The sequence below is a fragment of the Microtus pennsylvanicus genome, chromosome 13 (assembly GCF_037038515.1).
Source record: "Microtus pennsylvanicus isolate mMicPen1 chromosome 13, mMicPen1.hap1, whole genome shotgun sequence".
In the NCBI taxonomy this organism is placed as follows: domain Eukaryota; kingdom Metazoa; phylum Chordata; class Mammalia; order Rodentia; family Cricetidae; genus Microtus; species Microtus pennsylvanicus.
Window position 1 is genome coordinate 21,371,790 of NC_134591.1, and position 22,119 is coordinate 21,393,908.

Consider the following 22,119-nt stretch of genomic DNA (forward strand, 5'->3'; position numbering starts at 1 on the left):
AGGTTGGAGACGGAGGGACAAATGGCTCAATGTCTGCCTCCAACACACAAGCCCTGGAGTTCAATCTCTAGCACCTCATCAATGTAATTTGTTATCTCAACATAAGGGAGGAAGAGACAGAAGGATCAGAAGTCCTACTGTCTGCATAGCAAGTTCAAGGTCATCCTGAAATACAAGAGACCTCTTTCAAAAAGTAAATCTAAGAGGCTAGGGAGACTGATAAATAGTTTAAAGGACTGGCTCTACAACAGATTTGAGTCTCAGCATCCGGAGAGTGGCTCACAAGTCCAGTCCCAAAAGATCCAAAGCCCTTTCTGGCTGCTGGAGGCAGACAGACAGGAATGCAGACAAAACCAAACGTGGGGCTGGAGAGATGGCTCAGTGATTAAGAGCACTGGTTGTTCTTCCAGAGGACCCGAGTTCAATTCCCAGCACCCACCTCCAGCTCACAACTATACGTAACTCCAGCTCCAAGGGATCTGATACCTTCACAGCAACACATAGTTAAATAAATTAAAAAATAAAAACATCCAAACACACAAAATAACCTTTTTAAAAAACTTTAAGGATTTTATACTATATAATAGCGTTTAATTTTTTAGATAAGAAATGATTCGTTAGACAATCAATACACAAGTATTAAGCTGGGCAATGGTGACGTTTAATCCCAGCACTCAAGAGGCAGAGGTGGGAAGATCTCTGTGAGTTCAAGGCCAGCATGATCTACAAAAAGCAAGTTTCAAGACAGCCAGGTCTGTTAGAGAAATCCTGTATCAAAAAAAAGGGGGGTGGGGTGGGGAGATAAATATAAGTAAACTATAAAATGTGTTAATATTAATTTATAAATCCAAGAAAATTAGATTTATTCTCAAAAGCTTGTCAAACCTTTACAATATATATGTATGCGTCTAAGTGTGTCTACGCTCGGGGTATGTGCACATATCAATGAAGATGCCAGGCAGTCTTCTTCACTTGCCCTTCATCTTATTTCTTGAGACAGGATTTCTCACTAAATCCAGAGCTCAGAGATTTGGCTATCTATATGGGCTGGCCAACTGTCTCTGTACCCCAGACCTAGTTACAGAAGCACACCACTACTCAGGTTTTACATGGATACTGGGAATCTGAACTCAGGTCTTCATGCTTATGCCATACTTTACTGGCAGCCCAAAACAACACAATTTTTAATACTTATTGTTTAGCACTTGCCAAAACATTATTACATATCCATCCCTTTTCATGTAGCACCCCAAAAGCCCATGGTAGATTCTATTATTATTCTTAGTCTACAAATCAGGAAAAGACCTGCTCAACAAGTAAATGGCTGATTTCTAGTCTATCTGTATTTAGTATTGTCCAGGATGTTAACGGAAAATTCATAAACAGAGGATTTTAGCACAAGAGCTGTCCTTTATCAAATACTGAACTGATAGTACATGGTAGCCCTTTAAGTAATAGAGCTGTTCAGGCTCTTCAATTGTAGTCAAAGCCAAGGAAACAAAATCCATCCATCATTTCAACAGAGAATATAAACAGGACCAACTGAGCAAGATCTGACTGACTTTAATATCTGAAAACATAACCTTTCCAGAAAAAAGCAGGAACACCCTCAGGCAAGATGAGACAAGGCAGTGAAAGACACCACGTGGGCTGGTTGGAGCCTTGGCTCAGCGACTGAAGTGCTTGCTACACAAGCCTGCGAACACTGACTCAGGTCCCCAGAATGCTCATCAAGGTATAAACATAAAATCGACCCCAAAGTTATCCTCTTTGTGCCCCCCTCCACACACACACCATGCACTAACATACTATAGACTCCCTTGGGCTGGAGAGATGGCTCAGAGATTAGAGAACTGGTTGTTTAGAGATTAAGAGAATGGCTGTTCTTCCAGCAGTCCTGAGTTCAATTCCCAGCAACCACGGGGTGGCTAGCAACAACCATCTAGAATGAGATCTAGTGCCCTCTTCTGGCAAAACATTGTATGGATAATAAATAAATAAATAAATAAATATTTTTTGCTTCAGTTTTGTCTGTATTTTGTTTTGTTTTAGCTGAGAGAGTAAGGAGGTGGGAGGACCTAGGAGGAGTTTAGGGCAGTATTAAAAAAATTTTTTAACTAAAATAATGGTTAGAGAGCTAAAAAAAGGTTAATTCATACAGAGTTTTATAACCAGGACTTATTGCTAGTTAGTCATTTAAGTTATTGGTAATATTAATAGGGAGTTAGTGAAGATTTTTGGACCAGAAAACGGCATGATCTGATTGAAACATAGATAACTTTGATTTCATGTGTATGTATGTGTGTGTGTGTGTGTGTGTGTGTGTATATATATATATATATATATATATATATAGAGAGAGAGAGAGAGAGAGAGAAAACACCTATGTAAAAACACTAATTATAGGAATCCTAGATTACAGCATGAACTTGAGCTTTAACAGAAGTCAATCAGGATTTGTGGGAAAATGGAGGGATTATCTGCTATGAAATCAAAGTTAACACCTAGACCAGTGGTTCTCCATCTGTGGGTTGCATCAGATATCCTGCATATCAGATATTTATGTTACAATGCACAACAGTAGAAAAATTACAGTTATGTAATAAAATAATTTTATGGTTGGGGGTCACCACAACATTAAGGAACTATATTACAGGATCACATTAGGAAGGTTGAGAAGTACTATCTAGACTTTTGAGTCTGATAATCCAAGTTTTTGGACTGGGTCCATATCAGAACCACTCAATAAAAATCAGTTTTGACTAAGATAAGTCTAAGATACCATGCATGGTTAGTATACCTTAAGAGGTCAAGGTCTCATATTTAAAACTTGACTACCAAAATAGACATATAAATGACATAAAAGGATTAAGGAGAATCAGATGTGTATAAAGGACAGAATATAGTAACCAATGAACTCTAAGTGCACACAAAAAAAACTTTAAGGCCAAGAATGATGGTGCACAATTTTAATCCTAGCAATCCAGAAACAAGGAAGGTCAATCTGTGAATTCAAACATGAACTAGTTTAGATAGCAAGTTCCAGGCCAATCAGAGCTATAAATAAATTTCAGAAACAAATCAGTTATGAGATGTACACTTCTCCTGAATTTCTACTTGCTTTTCTATATTCTTCCTTCCCCATTTCTCTAACTTCTTATTACAATACACTTCCATCTTGGAAAAATCTAAATTTCAAATTTCAAATAAATAATTACCCTCCCAAATTTTGGGAACAGAAAAGACTATCATACCTAGTTCATCATTAATCTTTTAAAAATTGTTTTAAAAAGTTAAATAACCAGAACATGGATATAGCAACTGTTTTTCCAAAGGTAAATGGTATGTATAGCCACTGTAGATTAAAATACTATAAATCTATTTTGAAAAGAAATATTATTGCCGGGCGGTGGTGGCGCACGCCTTTAATCCCAGCACTTGGGAGGCAGAGGCAGGCGGATCTCTGTGAGTTCAAGACCAGCCTGGTCTACAGAGCTAGTTCCAGGACAGGCTCCAAAACCACAGAGAAACCCTGTCTTGAAAAACCAAAAAAAAAAAAAATAAAAAAAAAAATAAAAAAAAAATTATTAACTTGCCAGGCGGAGGTAGTGGGTGCCTTTAATCCCAGCACTAAGGAGGCTCTCTCTGTGAGTTTGAGGCCAGACTGGTCTACAAAGCAAGTTTCAGGACAGCCAGCACTACACATAGAAACCTTATCTTGAGCCCCTCCCCACCCCCCAAAAAAGTCTTTCAAATCTTTAACTATATCCTAGTTTCTTTCATATTAATTCATTTTCCTCATTCACAACCTTTATTGGTATAGTACTGGGGAGTTAACCTACAACCTCATGTGTTATAGGCAAGCACTTTACCAATAAATTTAAATCTCAACTCAAACAAATTTTTTTTAATTTTTCATTTTTATCTTATGCACATTGGTATTTTACCTATATATGTGTCCTGTGTTAAGGCGTCGGATCCCTTGGAATGGGAGTTATAGTTATCAGCTGCCATTTGGGTGCTGGGAATTGAACTCTGTAAGAACACTTAGCGCTCTTAACTGCTGAGCCATCTCTCCAGCCCCAACATTAACCATCTTAATTCCAAATTAACCAAATAAGTTGCATATTTAATGTAATTGTTGAACTTCAAGTATATAAAAATCAAGCTAGGATATAATAGCTCAGTGGTAGAGCAAGGCCCTGTGTATGATCCTCAGCACTGCAAAAGAAATAAAAATCTAAACTATTTGCAATACAAAAGTTCTGTTTTTAAATGAGAGGTAAAAGACAGTCTTTTTTCTTCTACATTTAAAGTACTGGAGGGCTGAGATTGTGGCTCTGAGTGAGAACACACAATTGGTGCAGGTAAGGGCCAGGCCCTAAGAGCATTTTTTCCAACTACAGTTCCAAGTGATACTGGCACCGCAAAGCTTGCACCACACCGTGCACATCCCTATTTTGATACACAGTGCAATTTAACCTTTTAAAGACCTTTTTCCCTACTGAATTTACTACAAGGTCTCTAAATTGTAGAACATTACCCTGGAATCACAAATTAAGCATTTCTTAAAAGTTGTTTTCTCATATACAAAACATATGTGAACCTAAGTCAAACTAAATATTGTGAAGGCTATTCCAATTCTAGATCCAAAACTTTGATTTTAAAAAATTAATTATGGGCTGAGCACTAGTGATGTGTGCTTTGATCCTAGGCACTTGGGAAGCAGAGGCCAGTGGATCTCTGAGTCTGAGGTCTGGTCTACAGAGCAAGTTACAGGACAGCCAAACAGACAAAGTTACATAGAAAAACACTGCCTCAGCTGGGTAGTGGTAGCGCATGCCTTTAATCCCAGCACTTGAGAGGCAGAGATAGGCAGATTTCTGAGTATGAGGCCAGGCTGGTCTACAAGTGTTAGTTCCAGGACAGGATCCAAAACTATGGAGAAACCCTGTCTCGGAAAACCAAAAAAGAAAAACACTGTCTCAAAAAATAAACAAACAACAACAACAACAAAAAACACCAACATGATTCCTCCTACTAGCCTGCCTTGTTCAGCCTTGATATGAGCTATGTGCCTCTTCTTATAATTTGGTATGTGATGTATGGTTGATATCCCTGGGAGGCCTGTCTTTCCTGAAGGAAAATGGAGAAGTAGATCTGGGGGTGAGGGACTGGGAGGAGAAAAAAGGGAAAGAGTGGTTGGGATATAATATATGAGAGAAAAGGAAAAAAAATAGTGATAATTAAGGTGTCAATAATTTTGTTTCATCTCAAGTAAACTAGCCTATCCTATAGATTACATTAAGTTCAAGTCAGGTAGATTACACAGTGCACATAAGGCTAATCAATTATAGGTATCTAAGAAAATAAGCTTTGGCAATAAGTTGAAATAGCCTTCAAAGCAATTTCATGTGGTTATAAGGAACAAACATTTCAACATTCAGCTGTATAGAATACCAATTTCCTTCACCAGCTAGCCATACATACACCTGGGACAGCAGTCAGAATAACAACTCACACAGGGCACTGTCTCTCTTCCCTTTTTTCTTGATGGCATCTGTGTGGCTAAGAGGACAAGACCTAACACAGTACCAGGCTGTCCTGATTTTACTTACAAAGAATACTCAAAGCCTTGCTACTATTTTCATCCTGGGATCACTGAGGGGTAACTTCTTACACACAGCTTCTATTCCATTATTTTTTTCACAAACTCTGAAAACTTCATACATTACATAGCATATTCTGATCACATCCACTCCTCATTCCCTGTGACCAATGTTCCTTTTAGTTTCTCCCAAGACGTACTGTCCTTAATCTCTACCTTCAAACAAGGCTGCCCAGTCAGGCATGGTGACACATTTACATCCCAGAACTTAAGGGGCAGAGGCGAGGGATCTCTTTTGAGTTCAATGCCAACCTTGTCTATATAGTGAGTTCTTAGCCATGGATACATAGTTATAGTCTGTCTCAAACAAACAACAATGTTCCAGTAATGAACAAAAAAATAAATTTAAAAAAAGTAAAGGAAACTTTAAAGATCACTTTTAAGTTTTCCATCTCAGTCCAGATATGGCGGCATTTTATCTCCAAACATGGGAGACAGACACAGGTTCATCTTTGTGAGTTCAAGATAGCCTGGTCTACACGGAACACCAGAGGCCAGCCAGGGCTACATAATGAGACCCTGTTTTTAAAAAAAGTTCACTGTCACTTCCCCTTAAATTTTGAAATCAGGACTTACGTCTCATGGGTTCCAAAAAAGAAAATTGGTAGTTTGTTTGTGGGTGGTTTCACAGCTCCATCAGGAACTTCATCTACCTAAAAGAAAGATCAGAAAAGGTAAAGCTTTTTTAAATCTTACACACCCTGCCGCACACGTATGAACTCATAGAATAAGACACCCCAAATGGATCTGATACAAAATTGACTCATTTTACAAATCCACTCAAATAAGTTCTAAAGGCAAGATTATTTTTCCTAGAACTCATTTGGTGGTAAAACCTGTACTGACACCAAAGTCCTTTTTTTTCATACATTTAACAGTTTTATCCTTGTTTGGAAAAATACTAAGGTTATCATGTGCTTACTAAATCATCCCAGCAGCAAATCTTTTGCTTTGTTTTCTGAGACAGGGTACCTAGGATCAGAACATGATAGATAATACTTAAAAGAATTTTGATTAGATAAACTCAAAATCATTTAAAAAATAAACTGTGATGTTCTGAAATCGTAATTATTTTTCATGCAAATTGTTTTTATTTCTTTTTCCAGACAGTTTCTCTATGTAGCCCTGACTATCTTTGAAGTGAGAAATCCACCTGCCTCTGCCTCCCAAGTGCTAGGTTTAAAGGCTATGCCACCACTGTCAGGCCCAGCAGCAAATCTTAAAGCAGTGTACAATTAGCTTTCTAAAATCCCCAATTACTTCATTTTCAGAACACATCTGACACCAAGCATTTCATACAGGAGTCTCCACCTGCTGTGCAATCCTGCAGGAGGGCTCTACAAACAGTAAGTAATGTGAGGCTAGAGAAATGGCTCCGTGGTTAAGAGTACTTGCAACTCTTCCAAAGATCCAGTTCAGCTCCTAACACCCAAGCCAAGCCCCTTACAACCACTTCTTCTAGGGTCCATCACCCTCTTCTGGCCTCCTCAGGTACTCGCATACACATGACACACAAACTTACAAGCCGAAATAATTTAAAAAAAAATATAAAAGCAGACCGAAACAAAAGCTTAAAGCACTATTTTCCCATGTTTAAATAACAGTAAGGGTCAGAACTCCAGGTCTGTGGTGGAGCATGACTTTAATCCAGGACAGCCAGAGTTGTTAAACAGAGAAACCCTGTCTCAAATGACAAACCAACCGACAAGCAAGCAAACAAACCAAAAAACAAATTGAGCTGCTTCTAAGAAAAAGAAAATGGGGTGGGGTGGGGTGGTAAAAACATCCTATTCCAATCCAAATGAACTCCTAAGCTGGAGTGATGGCTCAACGGTTAAGAGTACTTGCTGATCTTCCAGAGGATCCAAGTTCAATTCCTAGTATCCACATAGCAGCTCTGAAGTGTCTGAAACCTCAGTTTCAGGGATCAAACAATCCTTTGCACAAGGCACAAGTCATGGAGGTGGTGTACATATATATACAAAGGCAAAACATCCGTAAACAAAGATTTCTAAAATAATTATTTTTTCAACTGGCAGTGATGGCGCACACCTTTAATCCCAGCACTTGGGAGGCAGAGGCAGGCAGATCTATGAGTTCAAGATCAGCTGGGCCTGAAGAGCAAGTTCCAGGACAAAGAGAGCTACAGGGAGAAGTACTGTCTTGAAAGAAACAAGTTAATTTAGAGTGAGTTCCAGAACAGCCAGGGCTGCACAGAGAAACTTTGTCTCAAAAAACAAAACAAAACAAAACAAAAATGAGCTGTATGAAGAATAATTACAATTTCAGAACATCAGTTTATTTTCTAAAAAATTATGAGTTTATCTAATCAAAATTCTTTATCATGTTCTAATCCTAGGCACCATTATAAACTAGAAAAAAAAATCACTTTTTTTTCTGAAAATGGAGCTTGGGTTTTTCATATCACATCTTGAGTCCTTAAGACTTCTCAGGTTTCCTTAACCCAGGGTACCGTCTACACCCTCCCCCTTGCCTGTGGGGAACAAAAAACCATAAAGCAACTTCAAGGTCATAAGACAAGGAATGTGAATTAAAAAGGCCCAACTGCATCACCAACTGCAAATCCTATATTAAACATGTCTAAATCTAGTTTAATCACATCTGACATACAAGGGTTTGTAGTTTGCATATTTCGTTGATGATTTGTATTTTATTCAAAATTCCAAAATTTAAGGAAATGTCATTTTTAAACATAAAGATCATACTTGTTGATTTCGCCTACAATGGAACATTAGCTGAATGTCATCTCTAAATATTTCCTATGAAGAACACCTGTCAGACTCAAAAGCAAGCCACAGGGAAAGCGCGGGTATGCAGAAAAGCCGACAATTTTACAAATTGCACGGGAAGAGTACTGAAAAAAACTAAAATGAAAGGATCCAAGTAACGGTAAAGGGAAGCGAGGGAGAGGAAGCGGAGAAGAAACGATGGGAAGTAGGCCTCTGGAAAGGTTGCCGCACCGCACCGCTCCACCGGGGCTACAAATCACTTACTCGAGCTGGCCAATGAGGATAACCTTTCATCTTGGCGAAGATGAGGTCTCCAGGTTTGAAATCGCGAGTCATGTTGGAGGGGCGACGCCGGGAGTCCCAAGACCAGAAGGGGGAGCAGCACAGCCGCGGTCGGGAGATGCGAGCGCGGACACGAGCTGGGACTGGCGGGCCCGCGGGCGGGGGAGGATGCCTCGGGGTGTCCCGACGAGCCTGCGAGGGACAGCAGGGAGGGCGGTTAAAGCGCAAACCCCAGGGAGGGGCCGCGGGGAGGAGGCCAGGGGGAGGGGAGGCCGCGGAGGGGGAGGGGGAGCCGCCTGCGCGCCTCCTCGGAGCGCGGCCTCGGTCCCGAGCAGCGTCCGGGCCTGTGGCCGCCGCCACCTGAGGCAGCATCACCGCCCGCCACCCGGCCGCCCGCCTCCCCACCCCATCGCTGCCAGCGCTTTTCCCACGGGCCGCAGCCCACGAGGGAGGGGCGCGGCGGGAGAGGGGAGGGAGGCAGCTAGCGCGGCCGCCCGCTTCCCACCCGCGCCGAGCGGGGGCGGGGCGGCCCTCACCTGCCGGGCGGCGACGCTGGGGCTGCGGGGCGCGCTGGCCGCCTGTGCCCACGTCCACGCCGGCCACCTGCACCACCAGCTGCCGCAGAGGCGTCTCAACGGCTCCGAGCTGCAACCGCCACCACCACCGCCACCGCTGCCGCCGCCGCCGCCGTCGCTGCGCCGCTCCCGCGCGGCTCCCGCTCGGCGCCCGCTAGCGCTGGGCCGTACCAACTGCTCGCCCAGATGGGGGTGGCGCGGCGACTGGCGAGGGTCGTGGCTCGGAAGCGGAGCTCTTGGAGACGCGAGGGCCCACAGGTGCCCCTGCTTACAAGAAACAGCAGCCAGGTGCCGTGGGACCAGAGGGACGGGAAGGGCCTCCAGGGAGGCGGGCCGGAGCTGATTGTATCCCACCCCCGCGGCTGGCACAGTGGTCGTGCCCGGCCCGCCCCTGCTGGCTGCTCTGCGTGTGTGTATTTGTATGTGTACTGTATGTAAAAGGCGGGGAGGGAGGAAACGATTGTTGTGAACCCCGTTTGGGGGCGGATATTCGGGCCTGTAGCCCATGGCTACATGTTTAAGAAAAACTGGCAGTTCGAGGTGATTGTTCTCGCCTCCTCCTCTAAGGTGGTGGTACTGTAATGCTCCTGCGCGGTTTACATCATCCAAAAAAAAAAAAAAAAAAAAAAGAGGAGCTGTGCAAAAACCCAGAGATCAAATTGGGCTATGAAGCAGTTGCAGGGTGTGCACCTTGTAGGCCTCTTCAACATCGCAGAATGGGCTTTGCAGTCTTCTTTTCCTTGGGACTGTAACGTGAGAAAGCCTTATTTCATTTCTTTACCATTTCAGCCACGGAGAACCGTTAAGAAAAATGCAATCCCAGTGGATGCAAAACGTGAAAGGTACAAAACAATGACACCGAAAGCGCAGTTAGCTGGTTAGGACATAGATTCGGGCCTAAACTAAATTTAAAATTTTATTTCCTTAGGATAGTGGTGGCTAATAGGTGGTACAAGAGACAAGTCTTACAAACACCTACATATTCACCTCTTAAAGCGTTTTTAAAGGTGATGTTATTTTTGATCCTTTAGCCAATGAATGTTTTTAATATTTTGTAACATACCTAGCTTGCTGATGTGGATTGACACTTCATGATTTTTACTGTACCAGAACTATCTAATTTTTCTATCCATTAACACCCTGGTTTTCAACAAATATGTGGTACAGTAGAAGACATTTTTCTTTCATCCTTCATTGATTCTCCCCAAAATGCTGTTTATAATGAAGCACTATTTGATATTGAAAATACCTACGTTAACAAGATCAGATATTTCCTATATAAGACAGGCTAGAAAAGTTAATGACATGAAAAATATTAAAACGTGTAAGTATTTATGCCTATCTAATACTGCTTTAAATAAAGACTCACAGCTGAGAATAAATTCGAAAAGGCTTTGTTTGAATAGCAAAAATTGTGGGATTTTATTTTTTTAAAGGAATATTCCATGCCTTTAAAAGGAAATAAGGCATCCAAATGTTAAATTACTGCAAGGAGGCAACTGTAGAGCTGCATTAGTCAGAGGGTTCCGTGTGGAACTAAAAGAAATAACGGGAAATATTGGTGGCATGTCATCAAGTTTATCGTTCTGAACTTGATATTGTGTTTAGGGGGCTATCCAAAGTTGCACAGCAAGAAGGAGGTAAAACTGATTCTTTAAAAGTGGATTATTGCCAGGTGGTGGTGGCACCCACCTCTAGTCCCAACGCTGTGGAGGCAGAAGCAGGTGGAGCTCTGTGAGTTCAAGGCCAGCCAGGTCTAAAGAGCTAAATCCAGGACAGCCAGAGTTAGACAGGGAAAACATGGCTTGAAAGAAAAAAAAAACCACAAAACTGGATTACTGATGTCTCGGTGTAGATGTGAGCAGAAACAGACCCTGTTATGTGTCACTGTTGATTAAGAAGGGAAGAAAAAAAGAAAGAAAGCACAACTAAGCGATTATCAAAACAACTGTCAGGTGTGAGTGTAAATCATGGACCTGGAAAGAGATGGAAAAATGTCTGATCCTAAGTAACAAGTATCAAAGCAGCACCCAGCCATTGTCCTCAATGCTACAGGGCCTTGAAACTGCAATTGTCCTCAGGCCCTGCAGCCTGGGCTTCACCTGAGGGCTCGCTAGCAGTTTCACCACCCCATCTACTAATCTGCATCTTAACAAGAGCCCCAGATTTTTTTGTTTTGCTTTGTTTCTTCACCTGAGAACTAGATAGCAGTTTAACCTCCCTGATCTACTAATCTGCATTTTTAACAAGATCCCCAGGTTTGGGTTTTTTGTTGTTTTATTTTGTTTTGTTATTGGGTTTTTGTTTGGGGTTTTTTGGTTTTTTGTTTTTTTATTGTGGTAGAGGCACTGCCTATGGAGACCAGGGGCCACCATGTTCAAGCAGGTTTCTTCCTTCCACTATGTGGGTCCCAAGATTAAACTCGGGTTTTCCAGGTTTGGCAACAGGGGCCCTTACCTACTGCGTCACCTTGCTGCCCCCTTCCATCCTTGGTGACCTTTATGAATACTCAAGTTGCAGAGAAAGTTTACAATCCACTGGAAGTCCTCACGGTGGTGATGGCTATAATCCACAGGAGCAGTAAAACGCAGGCTGGAGGATGAGAAATTAGAGGCCAACCTGTAGGCAAAGCCTTTTCTGAAAGAGAGACACACAGAGAGAAAGACTATCAGATGAAGGTGTATATTGCTTTTTAAAGATACCTTTGTGTTAGTGCTAAATGGCCATGCCAACAAGTAAAGGAGGTGGTTATTGCTAGTAGGGATAATCAGGAATAAAAAAAAAATGAAAAGGGACATGCACTTGATGTACGAGTGTTGAACCAGTATGATACTTACACTCATTAGCGGCACATTTTGGCAATTTTAGCTACCAGTAGTCTGAACACAACAGGTCACACCTTTTAAACAACAAATCAAAGCAAAACAGGTGGTGGTTTAAGCCTCCAGAGAACAAAGGGCCATAATCCCTGGCAACAACGGTTCTGAATCTAAGTGGGAGGGGAAAAGAGGGGGGGAAAGGGAAAAAGGAGGAGGGGAGGTGGGAATGGAAATGGCTGGGTGTGTGAAAGCCCCTGGCCGAGCTTTGCTCCTCCCACCACAGGAGAAAGAGTACACTTCCCAAAACTGTAATCAGCTAGCCAAAGAGAGCAGCAAATCTCAGTGTGTCTGGACAAAACACAAGCACCATCTTCCCATTCTGCACATGAGAAAGCAGGCTCATAGAAGATGAGCAACTTGCCCAAGCACACTCGCCATCAAGGGCCCGAACCAACTTCCAGCCTTTGTGCTCTCTGGTCCGCTCCGTTTTGTAATTTCACAAGCGCTCTAGGTTGTGCAGGAAGGCTGGAGGTTGCAGAAGGCTGAGAGGGGCTCCTAATTAGAGAAAGATGCTGGAAGTAGAGGCAGCCCGGTTCCCTTAGCCCTGCTTCAATTCCCTAACAATCTCCCCACCCACCCCATGGCCCGGATGATCTTCCGTTTAACTCTTTCCTAAATAACTCAATCCAAAAATCACACCTAACTATCATCTTCTAGTGCCTCACTTTCTTATTACAATCTTCCTACTTTTTAAACTACTTAGAACCAACTATCCTCATAGGTGCCTGTATTTTGCAGGTACTCAACACCGAACGAACAGTAAAGGGAGCTCACTGACTCCGGACTGACAGCGGCAGAACCACCATAGGACCAAACTAGGCCCTCTAAATATAGGTGACAGTTGTATAGCTGGGGCAGTCTCTGGGGCCACTGGCAGCAGGACCAGGATTTATCCCTAGTGCTTGTACTGGCTTTTTGGAGCCCATTCTCTGAAGGGATACCTTGCTCAGCCAAGATACAGTTGGGAGGGCCTTGGTCCTGCCTCAAAGTGATAGGCTAGATAGACTTTGTTGACTCCCATGGGAAGCCTTACCCTCTTTAAGGCATGAATGGGGAATGGTGTGGGGGGGAAAGGTGGGAGGAGCAGAAGGGGAAGGAGTGGGAACTGGGATTGGTATGTAAAATGAAAAATGATTGCTTTTAAAAAATACACACTATTTTAAAAATAAAGTAAGATCTAAAATATTTTAATAGCTTTTCTTTCTAAATGAAATTTGATGCTTATTACAAAAAATATTCCTTCATACTTTCCCACAGTTCTGACTTTCATATAGTCTTACTAACCAACCTTATACTTAATAGTAATTACTGATCTGTTTTATTATTATTAATCCCAAAGATGCAAGAAGATAGACCACCGACTCAAATCATCATGGCCAAATTAATTAAAGCAAGCTTTTTCTTTGTTTGGCTTTGGTTTTTGTTTTGTTTTCTAGATAGGGTTTCTCTGTAGTCCTGGCTCCTGGCTGTCCTGGAACTGGCTATGTATGTAGACCAGGCTAACCTCAAACTCACAAAAATATGCCTAGTTCTGCTTCCTGAGTGCTGGTGATTTAAGGAGTGCACCATCCCCGGCTGGTGTGGATTTTTGCTCTTACTTTTTAAATGTAAATATATCTGACTTGTTATCATGTTTTCCACAGTGATTAGTAGAAAATTTTGGCTTAGTGGGGCAATGATGGCACATGGCTTTAATCCCAGCACTCAGGAGGCAGAGGCAGGCGGATCGCTGTGAGTTTGAGGCCAGCCTAATCTATCTGAACTATCCAGAACAGGCTCCAAAACTACAGAGAAACCCTGTCTAGAAAAAAAAAGAAAGAAAGGAAGGAAGAAAAAGAAAAAAGGAAAGAAAAAAGAATTTTGGCTTAAATAACATGAAAATTAAGGGCTTTTGAAAAATTGAGTTCATGTACAGATTGGAAAATGCAAAGTAGTTGATTTTTAAATTTTCTGTGTATATTCATTACTCTGCTGGGACTGAGGGGTAGCTCCATAGACAAAGTACTTGCTGTGCAAATGAGAACATGATTTCAACCCCAGAACCCACGGGAGAAAAAGCCAGCAAGGATGGCACATGGGTGTGTTGCCAGTGCTGGGAGGGAGCAGAGCATCCCTGGGACTAGCCTAGCTTATTTAGAGAAAAGGCCAGCAAGAGAGTTTGTCTCCAAAAATAAGGTGCATATAACTAGGCAGTGGTGGCACACACTTTTATCCCAGCACCTGAGAGCCAGAGGCAGAGGGATCTCTGCATTCAAAGTCAACCTGTTCTGCAGACCAATCTGAATTCAAGTCAGCCTGTTCTACAGAGAGTTCCAGGACAGCCAGGACTACATAGAGAAACCCTGTCTCTAACAAAACAAAAAATAAAAATAAATAAATAAAATAATATAAAAAAATAAAGTACATGGTTCCTAAGGAATGACACTCAGGGCTGACCCCTCGGGCCTCCACATGCACATCCACACACATGGTTGTGCAGCACTTCACACACACACACACACACACACACACACACACACACACACACACACAATCATGCTTCTTCAATTTACATTAGCATAGTTTTTTTCTCTTTTCCTGTCCTTTTCTTCACTCCTGATCCCTTCCTTCCTTTCTCTCTTCCTATTTTACAGGTCCACTCCTCCTGCTAGACATGTGCCAAGGCCAAATGGCAGAGGGCTTTCCAGTTATGCCAGCCCCTGTACCAGCTCTGAGGACACCAAGCTAGGATACCAACTGGGCAAGGACTAGCAGGTTGACTTCACCCACATGCCCACTTTTTTTTTTTTTTTTTTTGGTTTTTCGAGACAGGGTTTCTCTGTGGTTTTGGAGCCTGTCCTGGAACTAGCTCTTGTAGACCAGGCTGGTCTCGAACTCACAGAGATCCGCCTGCCTCTGCCTCCCGAGTGCTGGGATTAAAGGCGTGCGCCACCACCGCCCGGCCACATGCCCACTCTTAAAAAGCTCCATTATCTCTTGTTGACACCTTTACAGGATGGATGGAGGCGTTTCCCATCTCCAGGGAAACAGCAGAAGTGGTGGTGCAGCCGGGTGGTGGTGGCCCATGCCTTTAATCCCAGCACTTGGGAGACAGAGGCAGGCGGATCTCTGTGAGTTCGAGACCAGCTTGGTCTACAAGAGCTAGTTCCAGGACAGTCTCCAAAACCACAGAGAAACCCTGTCTCGAAACCCCCCCCCCCAAGAAGAAGAAGAAGAAGAAGAAGAAGAAGAAGAAGAAGAAGAAGAAGAAGAAGAAGAAGAAGAAGAAGAAGAAGAAGAAGAAGAAGAAGTAGTGATGGTGCAGTTACTCCTGGAACACATCATCCCCAATTTGGCATGCCATGCCCTCGCAAGCTCCTAGGACATCAGCGCTGGTACCACATCTCCAGGCTCAAGTGGGCACCTATCCAGGATAAATGGTCTGTCCTACAACTGGGACCCTCTGCTTTCCGGTTTTTCAAAATGTCCCGATAAAGAGCATATATGCTCTTGTGTCTTGCTCGTTCATCTTTGTCGTTCAACTTTGCCTCTTCTGTACAACCAGGGCATGTCTCCGCTTCATTCTTCCCGGCAATCTCCACTCTTCCCATGGCTAGCCTCATTCATAGGGCTGTGATAATAACCATTTTTTTCTTTCTTCTCCTAGCAACTTGCCTTCTCTGCTTCCTCAAGAAACAAATTCCTGAGGTCTCCAGGATGGCAGTTAACTGAATGCTTCTTCACCCATACCTCCGGCTGAGCCTGAGTCCACTGACTCCCTACTCCCTGTCACCATGTAGTCCTATACCAACAGGTAGTAAGCAGACTTGAACCATCACCCATTTATCCAAGAAGGTTGGGGTGCTCTGCTCCTCCCTCTCCGGACCCTGCCCACTCAGAAAGACTGCCTAAAGTCCAGGCTCCTCCTCCCCTGAAGCTCAAGATCTCACCCACAGGGAGTTAAGCCCTGGTCCTTGGACCTGCACAGGGATTTCTCTTCTGCTCACTTTCCCGACAGTCACTGGATGATTGCTTTCCTCAGATTAAACCTGGTCTTTTAACTTGGCTTGATCTGGCTTACTATGTTGTCGGAGAAACTTACCAGGATCCAAAATTACCTGTCACTTCCCTCCTGTCTTTCTTCCTTTTCTGTTTTTTGAGACAAGGTCTCAGGTAGCCAAGGTTGACCTTGCCTTTGTGAGCATCTGACAGCTGCGCCTCTTGCCTCAGCCTCCAGGATTATATTATATTTTTTATTATATTCTTATTTATTTATTAGTAAGTGTTCTCTGGCACAGTGTGGATGTTAAAGAACAATTCCATGTGCCATGTGCGTCCCAGGGATCAGTTGAGGTTGTTATTATAGTTTAATTGCAGAAGGTAACCCTGGTGGGTTGGAGCCAAGGAGTCATACCATGCAACAGAGCTCACATAGGATGTTTATTGCATGTGTGCGTGTGTGTGTGCGCGTGCGTGCGCGCGTGCATGCAGAGGTGACCTCCAAGTAAGAGCAGAAGGAAGGAAGAGTGGAGCCACACGGGCTTGCTTTTTTTAACTAGGGGATATAGCGTATGCACATAGAGACATGCACAGTGCCACATCTTGGCTGCTGCTGCTGACACATCCTGCTAGGTCCCTGAGGGCAGGCCAGTGTAAATGCCTGAATGCTAACAGTTGTCTCTGCTATTAGGCTTGGTGGCAAGTGCTTTTACCCAATGAGACATCTCACCAGCCCCATTAGATGGGTTCTTAAAAAGGAGAGCAAATGGAGGATGGTACTTGGGAGGGCTTGAAGTGAGAAAAAGGAAGGGGGGAATTATATAATTATATTAATTTCAAAAACAAAAAATGTATTTAAAATTTTTTTTAAATATATATTAAGTGGAGCTCATTTAGGTGATCTATATTTTTTTCTTTTATCTATTTATTTATTTTTCCAAGATAGGGTTTCTCTGTTGCTTTGGAGCCTGTCCTGGAACTTGCTCTTGTAGACCAGGCTGGCCTTGAACTCACAGAGATCTGCCTGCCTCTGCCTTCTGAGTGCTGGGATTTAAGGCATGTGCCCCATCACTCCCACCCGGCAAAGTGATCCATATTCTTTACTGAATTTGGGTGTTTTGCATTTTATAATCAGATGGGTGGGGTTTGTTTGCTTTATTTTTTAATATGTATGAATGATTTGCCTGCGCGTATGTGTACTACCTATGTGCTTGGTACCCATGGAAATCAGAAGAGGGTTTCAGGTCCTGGAACTGGAGTTACAGATAGTTGTAAACTACCATGTGGATTCTAGGATTCAAACTTGAGTTCTCTTCAGGAGCAATGAGTGTTCTTAACCACCAAGCCATCTTGCCAGCCCCATTGGATGGGTTTTTAAATCTGCATTTGTATGTGTGATAATAAAGTATAGACTTTTCCTCATGTTTTTTTAACTAGCATGCTATTAATACAAAAAGTGAATTGTATTGCCATTTTTACATATGTAAACACACACTGATCCTGTTTACCCCATACTTCTCTCTCATCCCACTTCTATCCCCTCTAATTTGGATGGGTTTTGTGTGTGAGTGTATGGGTGGTATGTATACACACACACACACACACACACATGTTCATGAGGGAGGGTGCACATGCATGTATGTATGATTGTGAGGCCAGAGATCAACTTCAGATGTTTTTCTCTATTGGCGTGAACATGTGCATGCCATGAAATGCTAGCAGAGACGGAGCAAGACATTCAGGAGGACAGGTAAATGCTACAAGTCATGTGGCAACACAGATGAATAGAAATGGATTAATTTAAGTCATAAGAGCTAGGGGACAGCCGGGCGGTGGTGGCGCACGCCTTTAATCCCAGCACTCGGGAGGCAGAGGCAGGCGGATCTCTGTGAGTTCGAGACCAGCCTGGTCTACAGAGCTAGTTCCAGGACAGGCTCCAAAGCCACAGAGAAACCCTGTCTCGAAAACAAAACAAACAAACAAACAAAAAAAAAAAAAAAGAGCTAGGGGACAAGCTGGTTGGTAGTGTCGCATGCCTTTAATCCCAGCACCTGGGAAGCAGAGGTAGGCAGATTTCTGTGAGTTCGAGACCAGCCTGGTCTACAAGAGCTAGTTCTAGGACAGGCTCCAAAGCCACAGAGAAACCCTGTCTCGAGAAACCAAAAAATAAAAATAAAAAAATAAAAGAACTAGGGATAAGCTTTCGTAATTAATAATAAGTCTCTGTGTCATTTACTAGGGACTCAACAGTCCCAACCAAAATGTCTGATTCCATGTGAGTCCCACAATCAAACTCAGGTTATTTATCATCAGGCTTGGCAGCAAGCATCTCTCACATTGAGATATCTTACTGCCCTCCACCTTGTCTTTTGAGACAGGGTTCTCAATGAACATGGAGCTCTCCAATGAGGCTGGCTAGCCAATGAACTCCACGGATCTTCTGGTCTTGTCTCTCCAGCACTGGGATTCCAGATTCAACGTGCCCACCCTTGTTTTGTTTTGTTTTACATATGTGTTAGGGGTCTAAATTAAAATCCTTCTGTTTGTATAGCAAACATTTTATCAACTGAGCCATTTTCCCAGTTCTTTAGATGGGTTTTTGTAATACTAAGTCATGCATAACTAATTAAATAATGTGGTAGTTTGAATGTGAGTGACCTCCATACTTTCATATATTTGAATGCTTAGTCACCAGGGACTCTTTGAAAAGATTACAAGGATTAAGAGGTGTGGCCTTGATGGAGGAAGTGCGTCACTGTATGTGGGCTTTGAGGTATCAAATGCCCACACCGGACTCAGTCCCTCTGTCTCTCTCTGTTTCTGTCTCTCTGTCTCTCTCTCTGTCTCTCTGTCTCTCTCTCTGTCTCTGTCTCTCTCTGTCTCTCTCTGTGTCTCTCTGTCTCTCTCTGTGTCTCTCTCTCTCTCTCTCTCTCTCTCTCTCTCTCTCTCTCTCTCTCTCTTTCCCTGCCCCTTCGTGGATCAAGATGTAGCTCTCAGCTACTGCTCCAGTACTTTGTGGGCTGCTATGTTCCCTGCCGTGAAGATAATAGACTAACCCTCTGAAAATGTAAGCCAGACCCAAGTTAAATGCTTTCCTTCCTAGAGCTGCCATTGTCACAGTGTTTCTTCACAGCAGTATAACAGTGACTAAGCCATATAACATACATAACAGATTTTGATAAAATATTCATCATCAAAGTTCTATTCAAGCTACTTCTGTTAAGCAGATGCATCGTAACCAAGGACTAATATTTAATGACTGTACTTTCATTTCCCAGCCTCCCAGACCTGAATAATCACACAAACTATATTAATTATAACACTGTTTGGCCAACGGCTCAGGCATATTTCTAGCTAGCTCTTACATTTTAAATCAACCCATTTCTATTATTTTCTATTTTACCGTGAGGTTCATGGTTTGTTACCTCATATCTTGCTTCTTGGGCAGCTACACAGCATCTTCCTGACTCTGCCTTCTTTCTCTCTGCATTCAGTTTAGTTTTCCCACCTAGCTATATTCTACCCTGCCATAGGCTAAATAAAGCAGCTTCTTTATTAACCAATGGTAATAAACATTTATAGCATAGAGAGGAATCTCACATCAAATGATTGTATTGAAATATTTACTTACAGTCTTTCATTTGTACCCGTCATTAGATAAGGACAGTGGGAAGCTGGCGAGATGGCTAAGCAGTTAAGAGCATTTGCTCCTTTCCAGAGGACCCAAGTTTTATTCCAGCATTTGGGTAGCTCTTAAGTGTCTATAACTCCAGCTCCAGGGAATCTAATGTCTTCTGGCTTCTGCAGATACCTACACATATATGTCAGACACAGAGACACATACATAAACTTTAAAACAAAAATCATTTAAAAACTTTCATACATATATATTTAATTAAAGGGGAATATATACATATATATTACTCAGTTTGGCAGTTAGCATATATTTAAATTTTTAACACATGTTAGAAATGTTTTAACATGTTACAGGATTAAAGTAATCTAAAAGTTAGCTAGAAAAATGTTATAATAAGTTTGAAGTATATTACTATTTCAGAATACATTCCGTTTGACAGAATCACATTTTTATCCTAAATTTGTACTGACATATTTGGAAATAGGAATTTTGGAAACTTCCCAGATATCTGTTAAAATCATAGTTTGCTAAGTGAGTGAGAAGTCACAGGTTTGTGTAAAGATGTCCTAGGTTCAATCCCCAGCACCCACATGGCAGCCCACTACTGTTTGTAGCCCCAGTTCCAGAGGCTCCAATGCCCTCTTCTGACCTCTGCAGGCACAAGGCATGCATGTGCAAAATGCTCATCACACATAAAACCACTGAGAATTATTTCTTTGAGAGGAATAAGGAGACACTCAAATAGTCTGTATTTCTTGTCAGTGCTGTGTCTGTTTTGCTCATATGAGAGTCTTTTATACCCTTTTTATATAATTTGAGAGATAGATGAGACAGAACTGGGCCATTGCTGTTCTGTTAAGCAATAAGTGCTTATAAGGAAAATAGAAAAATCACAAGATCCAATTAATGCCATAAGCTTGAATTTCACAAACTTTTTATTTTTTGAGACAGGGTCTCATGTAACCCAGATTGGCTTGTTCAAACTTGGTACACAGCCAAGGATGACCTTGAACTTCTGACCCTCCTTTCTCTACTTCCCAAGTGCTGGGATTACAGGCATTAAACATATGTTGTATTCAAACAGGAAATTGAGTCCAGGGCTTCCTCTGCCTTCTATGCAGGAGCTCCACCAACTGAGTAACGTTCCCAGTTCTCCAAACTTAATAACAAATACTGGAGGCAGGTATGGTGGTCTCTATCCGCAATCCCAGCACCGAAGAGACTGGGGCAGAAGGCCCATGAACTATAGCCTGGCCTGGGTTATAAGGGAGACAAACAGAGCTCAAAACCACAACTAAAAGGTTACTCTGAGTCCAATAATACTGACTCCAGGAAATCGAGTCCCACCATCAGGTTCCCTTCTTGCTTCTAGAAGTTCACAAGAACGCAGAAGCCTTCGCATCTTCAGGTCAAAAGTATAGGCAATTCAAATATAATAAATTATCGTGATTGGTGGTGGTAGCACACACCTTTAGTCCCAGCACTCTGGGAGGCAGAGGCAGGAGGATCTCAAGGTCAGCCTTTTCTACAAAGTGAGTTCCAGGACATCCAGAGCTGTTACACAGAGAAAACCTGTCTCGAAAAGTCAATCAATCAATAAAAAGAAAGTACCCTACTGCTTTCCAACTGAGCTCTATTTTTTTAAAAATATTTATTTATTTATTATGTATACAATATTCTATCTGTGTGTTTGCAGACCAGAAGAGGGCACCAGACCCCATCATGATGGTTGTGAGCCACCATGTGGTTGCTGGGAATTGAACTCAGGACCTTCGGAAGAGCAGGCAATGCTCTTAACCTCTGAGCCATCTCTCCAGCCCCAACTGAGCTCTATTAACACACATCTGACCATGCTTTTAGTATTTGTATTTGTGCATGTGTGTCTATGTACCCATGAATGCAGGTGTCTATGAAGGCCAAAGCCTGGAGCTGGAGTTATAGGCCATTGTGAGCAGCCTGACGTGGGTGCTTGGGAACTGAACTTGGGTCCTCTGCAAGAGCAGTACTCATTCCTAACTCCTGAGCTATCTCTCCGGACGCCTATTTGATCTTAGTTTATGACAAGGGGGCAGGACTTAGATTTTCCCCCATACCATCTCCATCTGAGGTCAGCCAAAACATAACATTGGCAATTTTTTTCTTAAGGCTCAATATGCACTTTGTGCACAGAAAAAAAAAAAAGGAATGGAGAAAGGAAAAAATGAAAGAATAAAGAATACTATACTCTGGTTTGTGGGGAACCAAGTTGCTACTTTCCAGCTGCGAATGTATTCTTAGTCCGCAACAAAATTCTGGAATAAAGTAGTACTCTTCACGTTCAGGGGAAACTTTCCGCCCTCATTAATTGTAT

General features: G+C 42.5%; 2 protein-coding genes across 6 annotated transcripts in view; one reads left to right on the plus strand and one right to left on the minus strand.

The window, feature by feature from the left end:
• Window positions 1-9,372, minus strand: part of Psip1 (PC4 and SRSF1 interacting protein 1) — a 39,971-nt gene extending 30,599 nt beyond the window's left edge. For all 5 annotated transcript variants that reach the window (XM_075944601.1, XM_075944602.1, XM_075944603.1 and 2 more), the window contains exons 1-3: window positions 9,237-9,372; window positions 8,683-8,892; window positions 6,245-6,321 (exon numbers count right to left, since the gene is read on the minus strand). In XM_075944601.1, the coding sequence (XP_075800716.1) occupies window positions 6,245-6,321; window positions 8,683-8,754 (149 nt within the window). In that variant the 5' untranslated portion in view covers window positions 8,755-8,892; window positions 9,237-9,372. The remainder of the gene's footprint in view (window positions 1-6,244; window positions 6,322-8,682; window positions 8,893-9,236) is intronic.
• On the plus strand, window positions 8,869-15,352 carry LOC142834269 (uncharacterized). Its single transcript, XM_075946564.1, has 4 exons — window positions 8,869-9,563; window positions 10,065-10,117; window positions 14,788-14,919; window positions 15,097-15,352. The coding sequence occupies exons 1-3, from the start codon at window positions 8,869-8,871 to the stop codon at window positions 14,880-14,882; spliced, it is 843 nt and encodes a 280-aa protein (XP_075802679.1). The 3' UTR covers window positions 14,883-14,919; window positions 15,097-15,352.
• Window positions 15,353-22,119: the final 6,767 nt, after the last annotated feature.

Coding starts and splice junctions, on each gene's coding strand:
- LOC142834269 (XM_075946564.1), top strand. CDS start 8,869: ATGCCTCGGGGTGTCCCGACGAGCCTGCGAGGGACAGCAGGGAGGGCG. Junction 9,564..10,064: donor TTACAAGAAACAGCAGCCAG/GTGCCGTGGGAC, acceptor TTACCATTTCAG/CCACGGAGAACCGTTAAGAA. Junction 10,118..14,787: donor GTGGATGCAAAACGTGAAAG/GTACAAAACAAT, acceptor CCTATTTTACAG/GTCCACTCCTCCTGCTAGAC.